Source organism: Aquarana catesbeiana, linkage group LG05, assembly GCF_042186555.1.
Source record: "Aquarana catesbeiana isolate 2022-GZ linkage group LG05, ASM4218655v1, whole genome shotgun sequence".
NCBI lineage: Eukaryota > Metazoa > Chordata > Amphibia > Anura > Ranidae > Aquarana > Aquarana catesbeiana.
Genome location: NC_133328.1, coordinates 625,845,679 through 625,858,714, shown reverse-complemented (window position 1 = coordinate 625,858,714; position 13,036 = coordinate 625,845,679). Strand labels below are relative to the sequence as shown.

Sequence of the window (13,036 nt, the reverse complement as noted above, 5' to 3'; positions counted from 1 at the left end):
CATGAGGTCAGACATGCAGCCTGTTGTGTGTAATGTGGCAGGCCCAGCACCTCTTACATGTGAACAGTTTTAAACATCCCAGAGCAATAACTTTACAATAAACCAAGGGTCTCCAATCTTTCTAAATAAAGGGACAATTCATTGTCCTTTAGATTTTAGGGGGGTTGGACTGTCACCAGTGGGAGTATAAAACAGGTAAAATAGTGCCCCATCCTTGGTATCACGGTTAGGAATAGTGCCCCATCCTTGGTATCACGGTTAGGAATAGTGCCTTATCCTTGGTATCACGGTTAGGAATAGTGCCCCATCCTTGGTATCACGGTTAGGAATAGTGCCTTATCCTTGGTATCATGGTTCAGAATAGTGCCGCATCCTTGGTATCACGGTTAGGAATAGTGCCCCATCCTTGGTATCACGGTTAGGAATAGTGCTCTATCCTTGGTATCACGGTTAGGAATAGTGCCTTATCCTTGGTATCACGGTTAGGAATAGTGCCTTATCCTTGGTATCACGGTTAGGAATAGTGCCTTATCCTTGGTATCACGGTTAGGAATAGTGCCCTATCCTTGGTATCACGGTTAGGAATAGTGCCTTATCCTTGGTATCATGGTTAGGAATAGTGCCCTATCCTTGGTATCACGGTTAGGAATAGTGCCTTATCCTTGGTATCACGGTTAGGAATAGTGCCCCATCCTTGGTATCACGGTTAGGAATAGTGCCCTATCCTTGGTATCACGGTTAGGAATAGTGCCTTATCCTTGGTATCACGGTTAGGAATAGTGCTCTATCCTTGGAATCACGGTTAGGAATAGTGCCTTATCCTTGGTATCACGGTTAGGAATAGTGCCCTATCCTTGGTATCACGGTTAGGAATAGTGCCCCATCCTTGGTATCACGGTTAGGAATAGTGCCCCATCCTTGGTATCACGGTTAGGAATAGTGCCCCATCCTTGGTATCACGGTTAGGAATAGTGCCCTATCCTTGGTATCACGGTTAGGAATAGTGCTCTATCCTTGGAATCACGGTTAGGAATAGTGCCTTATCCTTGGTATCACGGTTAGGAATAGTGCCCTATCCTTGGTATCACGGTTAGGAATAGTGCTCTATCCTTGGAATCACGGTTAGGAATAGTGCCTTATCCTTGGTATCACGGTTAGGAATAGTGCCTTATCCTTGGTATCACGGTTAGGAATAGTGCCCCATCCTTGGTATCATGGTTCGGAATAGTGCCCCATCCTTGGTATCACGGTTAGGAATAGTGCCCCATCCTTGGTATCACGGTTAGGAATAGTGCCTTATCCTTGGTATCACGGTTAGGAATAGTGCCTTATCCTTGGTATCACGGTTAGGAATAGTGCCCCATCCTTGGTATCATGGTTCGGAATAGTGCCCCATCCTTGGTATCACGGTTAGGAATAGTGCCCCATCCTTGGTATCACGGTTAGGAATAGTGCCCCATCCTTGGTATCACGGTTAGGAATAGTGCCTTATCCTTGGAATCACGGTTAGGAATAGTGCCCCATCCTTGGTATCATGGTTAGGAATAGTGCCCCATCCTTGGTATCATGGTTCGGAATAGTGCCCCATCCTTGGTATCACGGTTAGGAATAGTGCCCCATCCTTGGTATCACGGTTAGGAATAGTGCTCTATCCTTGGTATCACGGTTAGGAATAGTGCTCTATCCTTGGAATCACGGTTAGGAATAGTGCCTTATCCTTGGTATCATGGTTCGGAATAGTGCCCCATCCTTGGTATCACAGTTAGGAATAGTGCCCCATCCTTGGTATCACGGTTAGGAATAGTGCCCCATCCTTGGTATCACGGTTAGGAATAGCGCCCCATCATTTGTGTTACTGGGAGAAATATGCCCTATGTTTAGTGTTAGTGCAAGGAATATTGCCCTACTGTTGTATGGTGGGAGTGGCCGGAATTATACCCCATAGTTGGTGTCATTTGAAGAAATGGATGGTGCCTCATTGTTGGTGTCAATAGGAAAAATAGTGCCTTGTATCAGTGGGAGGAATAGTGCCCCAAGGGCTGGAGAAACGCATAGCAAGGAGCTACATCCGGTAATATTTACTGCAATAAAACAGTAACGTATTTTTTTTTAAAAGTACGTGTAAAGATGACAGTCGAGTCAGTGAAATGTGAATTTCTTATGTTTAGACATGTGGCAAGGTTCCCACACCCAAAAAGTAATACCGAGTTCAGATTGCCAGAAGTAACCCGTAACTGCCACACAAGAGCACCGCAACTGCACGTTTGTGCCAGGTCCATGGGTCACGCTTGGTGCAGAAACCTACAGGAGGGGGCGGAGACGAGACCAGTCACCCTGCACATTTTGGTGGCAGCAGTGAGAGGTCTTTATGACATGAAGCGTGTACTAGGGAACTAGGATTGGTCAGGCATTGGTGCCAAACTGTACTCCACCCCTCCACTGGAGGGGTTTTCCAGTGGGTAGGGACCAAGCTGAGCCACTTTTACACAGTTTGTGACTGCGATAACCTGTGCAAGTCCTTCACTCTGCTTCTTCTTGGATAAGACAGCCACTTACCTTTTTGTTGAATTAACCTTCCACGATGTTGTGTCATACGTCAGGTCTGAGGCACGCTCATGATATCCCCGGCTCGAGACCTAACATATTAGAGAATAAAGGGATGTCCACACAGTAAAGTGCATTTTCTCATGCTGTACTGTAACTTTTCCATTCCATAACATATCGCATGGACATACTACCAGAGTCTCTGGCGCAGAATGCAAAACATGTAAGGTTTACAAACTGTATTATTAAGCCACCAAACTGGATGAAACGTGTTGGGGGTGGAGACCAAGAAAAAGCCACTTTTACACAGTTTGTGACTGTTGGTGTGCCTTAACAGTTGTTGTGAACCTAAAACCATACAATGGACCAGGGTTTCTCAACCAGAGTTCCATTGAACCCTAGGGTTCCTCCAGAGGTTTCTAGGGGTTCCTTAAGCAATGAGCGATTTCTGCCTCTCGGATAAGTTCCCACTGACACCATTGATCTTTTTAGCTATCTGTAAGGAGGTAATTCTTTCCAATGACTACAAGTGTAAGGAACATTCTTCCCACTGATCATCACACTACTATATCATGAGTTGTAGATATACTCACTTTTAGCAAGGGTTCCCTGAGCCCAGAAAGTTATTTCAAGGGTTCCTCTGTGTTGAAAAGGTTTAAAAAGGCTGCTCTGGGCATTTAATATTTAAATAATAATTCCAGGTATAGATATTTTTACATTTTTCCATTGGTCCAGCTTGGTGTCTAGCAGTCATTTCAGGGCAGAGCACAAGTACATATTTTTGAAGCCATCTTCCCTTTACACCTCCATTCCTCTCCTGGGAAGCACCACAGAATTGGGAGCATATGGCTTCCATCACCAAGTCACAGGACCTGCAGTTGAGGGTCAAGGAGAACAGGGTGCTTCTGCTAGTATTTCAATCTCTTCCCAATGTCCCTTCTATAGTTCTGCCCTGCCAGGCCCGCTCCCCTCCCAAATGGCACTCATTCTTAGTCTTCCACCATTACTCGCAAGGAGGATCCTGTACAGTCCTCCAAGGCCTTAGGCATCCCTCTGTAGAGGGGGACAGAGACTACAGCTAGTTCTCCCATGCCCTGTACCACCTCACTTGGGACTTAAGCCCTGCAAAGTTCCTTTTCGATCAGCATTGCAGAAGACTACATCTTGATGGCTCAGGGGTGTTTGGCTCCCATGATAAGGAAAGTGATGGTTGGCACTCAGGATGACAGCCAAAAAGTAATTTTCCTTTATTGAAAAAATATGTACAATGCTGCAAAAACAGCCTATGCATTTCGGACAATAGTCCTTAGTCATGGCTTTTCCAGCATTGTATATATTTTTTCAATAAAGGAAACTCACTTTTTGGCTGTCATCCTGAGTGCCGACCATTCCTTTTCCTTATAAAAAATAAACCCCACCGCTCAGGTAGATCCACCGAAACAAGTCCTTAACCTCCAGAGAAAAAGAGCCCCAGGTGCTGGCTAATGCATTTGCAGATGAAAATGGATGAGAAAAATCTGAGTAATCACGAGTAAGCACTTAGTGTAAGTGTGAAATGCATCAACTGCTGTACTGTGCCACTCTGCTGTGGTGCCTTGTGTACTTTGTGATCCTGGTTTACGAATAAAGGCATAAGAAATTTTTACCGGAGTGCGGCTGTCCAGATTTTTCTCATCCATTTCCATTACTTTCCTTATCTTAGTATGCTGGAGGTGTCGGTGGCCTGAAGGTCTGAGCACCAGGCGGAGCTGTTATGTGGGAAGGCCTACACACCTGTTTTTTCTTGATGCTTGGCTCCCATTCCCAGTCTACTCTGGGCTTCACTGCTAGCATTTATAAGGGCATTAACTCCACCCATTACATCACTAGAGGAAGGATTTCTCTAAAAGGGGAGCTAACACCCAATTGCAACTTTCCATTTACCATACTGTAATGGGAACAGAGCCATCTAGTGCCAGGCAAGCTAACTGCATCTGCCATGAAGCTCCTGCACAGAGGTAAAGTGTCACACTGGATTACTGCACAGATGTGAAAGAAATACACAAGGTACACCAAAATTCAATGAAGAATACACACAATGAATGGATTTAGACAATTTTTGATCATCACGGAGTTCAGCTTTATCTGTTGCATTTTCTAGACTTGGATGTTGTTTTGGCAAAACTGTCTCACTGACATCTATCTGTCTCCCTCACAGGGTGAACAGGGTGAGCGCGGCCTGGATGGAATTCCTGGACAAGTTGGCCCTAAGGTAACCATATCTTGTGTGATAAAACATGAAAGAAAATGGAAATTGTCTCCCCAATTCTGGTTATCAGAGGTGTACACAGCGGAGCAGCTTAAAGCCCAACTTTTTTCTTAGGGTGCATTCTCACATGCACTGCGCCCCGAGCCCACCCAGTTGTGTGAATATAGCAATTGAATACTCGCTATTGTCACACAAAAGTTCCTCCCGGGCCAATCAGGAACTGGGTCTTGAGACCCATTTCCTGATTGGCCGAAAGGAGAAGAGATCCTGTTGGCCAAGGAGGAGGGAGGAGGAGGGAGGAGACGCATGGTTGCCATGATGCAGGAGAAGCCGCACCGCCCGGAGGGAAGCACTGTCAGTGCCATCGATGGGGTAAGTGCCGGGCTGGTAACCTGTCCGACCGACCTCCCGTGGGTGGCTGTCGGTGCATTGTTTGCCACCCCCCCCCAAAAAAAAAACACCAGCTGCCACTGATATACTGTATGTAAAGTGCTGCGTAATACTGACAGTGCTATATAAGTACCTGTAATAAATATAACTGTTTCTTTTCCAGGGCCAACCTGGTGAGCAGGGCCTCCCCGGTACCCATGGACGGAAGGTAACATTTGTCATTCTTTGTTCTTATTCTGTTCTCTATTTCTTACAAGGGTGTGCTAAGGAAGGGGAACAGGGGGTGTCATCATCTTCTGATAGGCTCATTACATAAAATCCACCTCTGAGATACGTACAGAAATATATACAATTTAAAGCCTTTTCTTATATTGGTTAAATATGTGAAAAATGTACCTCTTGATCCTGCCAGAAATACAGCTGCGTCCTGTGCAGTGTTACATAGTTAGATTAAAAGAAGACACAAGTAAAAAACACGTTATAGCTCCACTAATCAGCATAAACTAACCAGAAAGCTTCCCACTCTATACAGACCAGGTTGAACAAATCATTGCATCTGAAATAAGTATATAAAGGGTAAATTCAGCTGGCTTATTTAGTAGCCCTAATGCTGCGTCTCAGCTGTGATAGCACAAAGAGACACAAGAGGGCACAATCTAAGTGCAATAAGTTAGTCTTTATTAATAAGGGCAAAACAATTGGCCACTCACATGTTGTTCAGTAAAAAGTATAGGGAGGAAAGAGCACCGCGCTGTATACCTACACACAATTAGCACAATCAAGTATTAAATGACAAGCAATTAAAAAGAAAAGCAGCCGCTTAAAGGTGAGATACACACACTAAACAGTAAATAAACAAAGGAAGCAGCGCTGTAAACCAAAAAATGTGATAAATAAATGCCACAATAGTGATTAATAATACATAAAGTCCATGATCAAATCAAGTGAATCAATAACAGTTCTATCAGTGAAAATCTTCAGAGGTGAAACGGATGAGGAACCACAAGTGTGGGTCCCTTAATGAGATAAATTGGCAAATAAGACTGGATAAACCTTCACCGCACCACTGTGATATGGATAAAATACACGCTTACCAACTGGCAAGCTTAGGAAAGCTTGTGACCTTAACCCGGTCGGGGCCTTTCTTGAGATGGAGACACCACTAAACCGCTCCTTAGACCGTGAGTGGTCCACTATCCTCCACATAGAAAGAACCTGGATGCAGGGGATGTTATACTCCTATCTAGGAGTTGTTCTCACAAACAATGCCCCAAAAAGAAAGGAAGAGCAACATAGCGTAATCCTGGATGGATATTTATTAAAGGAATTAAAAGTACACTTACAATGTGTTGAATATAAACACGCATAAAGAGCCGGCCGGCTAACACGAACACCCGTCCTACAGACGGTGGATAGGGCACGTCAGCACGCCCGACGTACGTTTCGTCACACTTCTGATGTCGTCTGGGGCAGAAGGAAGGTATTTGAGTTAGTTGACTGCACTGTTGTCCTTTAAAGTGCAACTTTTATACACTTGCATTTCATGTGTTTGCTACATGTCAATGTTAGCTTCAAAAGTAATAAGTACAGTTCCTTGTCAAGGCTATTTACTGACATGTACACTATATACAGTATAGCTGTAAGGTTGTCATGTTTTCAGGTCAGGGTACATCTAGTAGTAGTTCATCACATCCAACTAGACTTGTTCTGTAACTTTAAATATATGCTTCATAACTTATCCAAGTCACATCTTAAGAACTGAAGAATTGGCTTGGAGAAGCTACGAAATGTCTTCAGCCTATTACAGGACAAGTCCATATGAATGTCACTCACTACTACTAGTTTGACCCCTTGTTTTTTTCATAATTAAAGAGTTATGGTTTGTTGGTTTGTGTATGGGATGGGTCCTTCAGTTTTGCCCACAAAACAGAACTTTCTAAAATGTTCATGATGTTGAGATGGAGATCATTTTTCCTGAATTATCATTTTTTAGGGAGACATTGGCCCTCCCGGATTGGCTGGTGCAGCTGGCTTGAAAGGTGAAAAAGGAGACATGGTAAGAATTTAAAGGACACCATCACTAATGCAACAATATTACAGTATACAGTATGTGTTATGTGCAGGGCTTTCTTTCTCAGAGAAGTGCAAGTACTCCCCCTTTCCGAGTCACCCCTTTTCTCTAAACCCTACCCACCTCCAAGCACCATCCCTTAGTTCCTCCCCCTACCCCCCTCCAAGCACCATCCCTTGGTTCCTCTCTCTACCCACCTCCAAGCACCATCCTTTGGTTCCTCCCCCTACCCACTTCCAAGCACTATCCCTTGGTTCCTCCCCCTACCCACTTTCAAGCACCATCCCTTGGTTCCTCCCCCTGCCCACCTCCAAGCACCATCCCTTGGTTCCTCTCTCTACCCACCTTCAAGCGCCATCCCTTGGTTCCTCCCCCTATCCACCTCCAAGCACCATACTTTGGTTCCTCCCCTACCCACCTCCAAGCACTATCCCTTGGTTCTTCTCCCTACCCACCTCCAAGCACCATCACTTGGTTCCTAACCCTACCCACCTCCAAGTACTCCTCTTTTGGAGAATACAGAACCAAGTATCATTTTGTGGTCCTATGGAATTTGGTAGCCAGCAACAATCGGTCCCCCATCCATGAACAATAGACCTTCCTGTAACAAATTACCCCCAAGCAACGATAGGTCCCCCTCCAGCAACAATAGACCCTCCTGCAACAAAATACCCCCCACCCGAGAAACAATAGGCCCCCCTCCAGCAATAATAGACCCTCAAGCAACAAAATACCCCTCAAGCAACAATAGATTCCAACTCCAATAACAAAAGATTCTTCTGCAACAAAATATCCCCCGAGCAACAATAGATTCCCCTCCAACAACAATAGACCCTCCTGCAACAAAATACCCCCACCCGAGAAACAATATGTCCCCCTCCAGCAATAATGGACCCTCCTGCAACAATAGATCTCTTACCAACAATAAACAGCCATTAGCAACAATAGATCTCCCAGCAGTCAGCATCAGTAGATCTTCCAGCAGCTGGTAACAATAGACACCCCCCAGTATCCCTCCTGGACACAATTGAACCACCCTCCACATTCCCCAGCAACAATAGATCTAAATGGTGACAAAAGAACCCCCAATAGCCAGTAACAATAGACCTTCCAGCACACCTCAGCACATAGATCCAGTGCTGAAGGTGCTGTTCCCCTGCATTCCTGCTGAACAAAGCCCTTGGTTATGTGAAAGAAACTACTTATACTTCTGTGAAGGTTCTCATGTGTACAGGTCATGGCATCATTTGTGGTAGTTGGCCACATTAACTGGACTTGTTCTGTAGAGTTGAAGATGTCTCACCTGTTATCCAAGTGGTGGCCTTGGTGGTTCTGAACTAAAACTGTGGGAGCCCCTTGGATTAATAGTGAAACACCTTCAACAGAACAAATCCAATAGATTGTCATACCAACAAGTATGTCCACTGCTACTAACTTGTGAGCAAGGTGCAGTGTGGTGTGGCGGGCAGTGAACACACAGAGTCTGAGTTAGGAAATACGTTTATAATGTAGGGAAGTCACAATGCAACTTTTCTGTACAGCGTTCTTTTTTTCTTTTTTTTTTTCGTAGTTTTTTGCAACATGCTTATTTTGCTTTTCTTACCTTTATAATGTCTTTTTTTTTTTTTTTTTTTAATTTAGGGTGAAAAAGGAAATATTGGATCTTCAGGGCTGAAAGGTGAAAGAGGAGATAAGGTATGTAATTTTTTTTTTTTTTTCAAACACCTTCGTCACCTAAAGTCTAGACATTCTTGGTTGATGTGGTTTGCATGCCAGCATATGCTCTAGAACAAGGGTCTCCACACTTTTCAAACAAAGGACCAGTTTATTGTCCTTCAGACTTGAGGAGGGCCGGATTGTGGCCAGCAGGGGCAGAAAATGTCACGGGCCCAGCATGAGTAAGAATAAATATGGCCTTAGGGTTGGTGGTCAATAAGAGTAGTGTCCCTATTAGTAAGAGGAATAGGATCCCATCACTGATATCAGTGGAAGAAATAGTGCCCCATTGTTGGTGTCAGTGGGAGGAATAGTGCCTCATATTAGTGAGAGGAAAAGTGCCCCAAGGGCCGGATAAAGGCTAGCAAAGGGCCACATCGGGCCGCAGTTTGGAGACCCCTGCTCTAGAAGTACAGAGCTCCAGTAACTGATGCTTATTGGGTCTGATTTCTGAACAGCAGCTTTACCTTCAGACTGTGTATCTTGAATCTTCAATACAACTAACATTGTTGTGGGGATAAAAGGTAAATATTTCAATGTGCCTATAGAGCTCAAGATCAGAGTATCTCTTAGGAATACATCTCTTTAAGTCTCCATCTAAGAATATAGTTGAGGAACAAAAAAAAGGTTGCATTGCCTACCTTACTCCCAGTCTTGGTGTAGGAGGTCAAAGTAAATGTTGGTATCTTAAGGTGGTGCATTCAAAACAGGACCACTGACCATGAGCAGTAATGGCCCAGCTTAAAAAGACCCCATCACCACATGGTCACATTTACTCAACTGTAAGGCCCCATTCACACCTCAGAGTTTTGTAGCTTGGAGCTCGAAGCTCCAAAACGCTGGAGGAGAAAAAAAATCAATTATTCTCAAACGCATTGAAACTTTCAAATAAGCCCCCTGGCTCTGGTGAGGCATCCCTTAACAAGAAGAGCACCCTCAATGAGTACCTGGATTTGTTTCAAAGTATACATATACAGAAATGGTACCAAACCAAAAGGTCAAAAAAAGGTCCAAGATTCTTTTAATTTTTCATAATTAGATCACACAAATCCAAAACACTTCGGGGGGCAACAGCACTCCGCCTTTTATCAGGGCGTAGAAAAATTCAAGGAGCACTTGAGTAAAAACACGAGAAATTTTAACCAAAGGGACTTTCCTTTTTACTGCAATCACCTACTGCCGATAATTGCTAAGGTTTATATCCAACCCAATATAGATCCCTTTGGTTTTTATTTCTTGCAAGTCCATTCATTTTATTTTTTCTAAGTCCTGATGAAGGGGGGGGGGGGGGGGGGCTGTTGCCCCTGAAATGCATTGGCTGTTTTTGCAATCTAATTATGAACAATAAAATGCATCTGGGACCCCTTTTGGTTTGGCACCCATTTCTGTATATCTATAGTGTGAAGAACAGACACAGACAACCAGGATACACAAACAGAAAGGAAGAACATTCAAAGCCAAGAAAGACGGATAGACAATCAGGTTCAGAAGTAAATATAGGTCACATCAGGGTATACAAAACAGAAGGCTCTACCTATAATGCAGACACAGAGGCTGAAGAACTAGAATCAGTACGGACTAACTCAGAAAAATACCTGGTAAGAACAGAAACCCAATAGCATACACACAGGAAAGCCCAGTTTATTTAAAATGTGTCCATTCGTGTGAATCACAGGTGAGGCAGAAGAGTTATCCGTCACCATTGTTATTGAACATGCTCCTTGTGCACTTGTCAGCCAGAGCTCCTTCGAGGCCCATTTGTGTCAAGATTTCTGAATTCTAAAAACTCAGACTACATTCTCCGTTTGAAGTCTAAATAAAAGCTTTGAGTTGAAAACATCTTCCCTTTCTAACTATATGTTATTGTTAGTATGTACAATGTACAATCTATCTCTTATCTTGCAAAGTCTCCCAGGACAGATGGTCCTGTTTGCTACGGGCTTTCCCGAGGCTTGTGTGATGTCAACATGGTTTATAAAACCAGCCTTGAGCAGAAGCTACAGTGTCGGCAACCTACTTGCTCAAAACTTAACTTGAATATCTGATAATGACAATTGTAAAAAATAAATAGTTCAAGGGTAATTGTCTACAAAATGGCAGCCACTGGCACATATAGGCAAGGTAAAAATGTTAAGTTGTTGTTAAGCAGTATTTACTTTCATAGTGTATTAAAATCTGTTCTTACTGAAATCATTATTTTTCTTAAACAGGGTATTGCCGGTCCACCTGGTTTACCAGGAACAGCGGGAACGGTATGTAGTACTCAAAAATGTATTTAAATACCATAGATCTAGGGGGGAACTAGCTGTATTGCAGTTCATGCAAAAGGTCTCACGGTGAAGTGTTGTGGCCACTGCCAGGGCTTACAATGACATGACTTGTAAAGTTATCATTAGTGCTTCATTGTAGTGACAAGATAAGATAATGGGGAATTTGCTGTAAATGGTAGAGTTTAGCGTTTGGCTTCTCGAGTTGTTGTGTGCAGTAGGTAACGGGGTATTCTTTCGGGCAAAGACCAGGTGGGAATTCCAGGTTATTAAATATTGGTGCCACTGGTAAGTGAGGGGAGTGGAACAAAACCTACTTTACAGGAGGTGTCCCACAGGTGTAAAGAGTGGGATAGAGTAGGGCAGAGAATTGATTTCTGATATTTCTAGGGAGACCCTCATCAAAAGGTCTATAGGTGCCTCCAAGGCTATTCAATCTGGTTTATAAGATTTAAAACACAAATGGGACAGTTTTTTTTTTAATCTGAGTGGCCTTATAGTATTTCCTAAGATCTCAGACCCCCCAACCTGCCGCATTTGCACGGCGTTTATAACGTGCAGTGCATCACTCTGTGACCTCTGAGGCCCCAAATAAATGGTAATATTCTGTTCTGAAACCTGTGAAGGTCAGTTGCAAGTTCAGCCACCGGCAAAGTATGGACTAGAAAACATTGTCATTCAACAGATCCTGCTCCTTCTCCTCCAACACGTTCCAGTCCAGGAGCTATAGCCTACAGACAACAATGGCATTCAAACTACCATCTTTCATCAAAGCAGTGTAGGATTTGCATGGTTGCTGTCTAGTAATATAGGCAGTTTTTATTGACACTTTGGTTGACAAGACTGATTCATGTGTTAGCCTAAGTTCACATCAATGTGTGTCTGGAAAATGTGCAAAATTGCGTTGCCATGTAGAGGCCGAATGACAGTGCAATTAAATGTTAATGGCACGCCCAGGCATCTGTAAATGCACCCCACAAACCGCATGATGCCTTATTTTCCATGTTTCTTGTGCATAGGGAAGCCCATTGAAATAAATAGTGTGACCTTCAGGGACACACCAAAAGCGTGGAATGGTGCCAGTGCTTGGCCGCACCTGTAGGTGTAAACCATGCCTGACTGTGTTGATTTCAGACTGTTTACGGACAAACTTTAACAAATCTGTTTTCTTTCAGACAGAAACGGTAGTCGGCGAGCCTGGAATTCCGGTAGGTTTCCAGAATACTTTACTATTTTATTTATTTTTTATTCCCAGGCACATTCGAGTTACACAGGTTAAAAAAAAAAAAAAATCCAAGGCCGTCGTTGTCCACAGCGGTGAAAACCTGCACGCCAGTTGCTGTGGCAACCAGTATGTCATCTTCACCGAGAGGCATCCGACGGCAAATAAGTTAATCCTGACAATGGTTAATGAGGCGGAGGGAGGAAAACAAACAGTTTAATTAGCCCTGGGCTGAAATGGATGGATTTCCTGCTTCACCTCCTCCTAACAACCCATCCGTCCATCATCGTGGCTTACAGAGCTCAGGAATAGATGATGATCCAAACCTAATCACTGAAATCTTATTTATTGTCACTTCAAAAGTTATTATAATCCCTGGTGATACTGCCATGGAGATCTTTCCTCAGGTACTTCCTGTTATGAGGTGACAACTGTCTCCCAGTTGTGGTCCTGTGCAGTGCTGTGTCTTGGCCTAGGCCGACAAGGCCCAGTCCTAGGGCGGCACTTTGCAGGAGGGGCAAAAAATCTGCCCAGCATGAAACCCCTCCCCCCCCTGAACCGTTCTCTCTCGGCATGCT

General features: G+C 43.9%; 1 protein-coding gene across 1 annotated transcript in view; it reads left to right on the top strand.

The window, feature by feature from the left end:
- COL22A1 (collagen type XXII alpha 1 chain) overlaps positions 1 to 13,036 on the top strand; it is a 424,543-nt gene that overhangs the window by 228,377 nt on the left and 183,130 nt on the right. The window contains exons 27-32 of the mRNA XM_073632290.1: positions 4,742 to 4,795; positions 5,346 to 5,390; positions 7,176 to 7,238; positions 8,895 to 8,948; positions 11,180 to 11,221; positions 12,412 to 12,444. Coding sequence (XP_073488391.1) covers positions 4,742 to 4,795; positions 5,346 to 5,390; positions 7,176 to 7,238; positions 8,895 to 8,948; positions 11,180 to 11,221; positions 12,412 to 12,444 — 291 coding nt within the window. The remainder of the gene's footprint in view (positions 1 to 4,741; positions 4,796 to 5,345; positions 5,391 to 7,175; positions 7,239 to 8,894; positions 8,949 to 11,179; positions 11,222 to 12,411; positions 12,445 to 13,036) is intronic.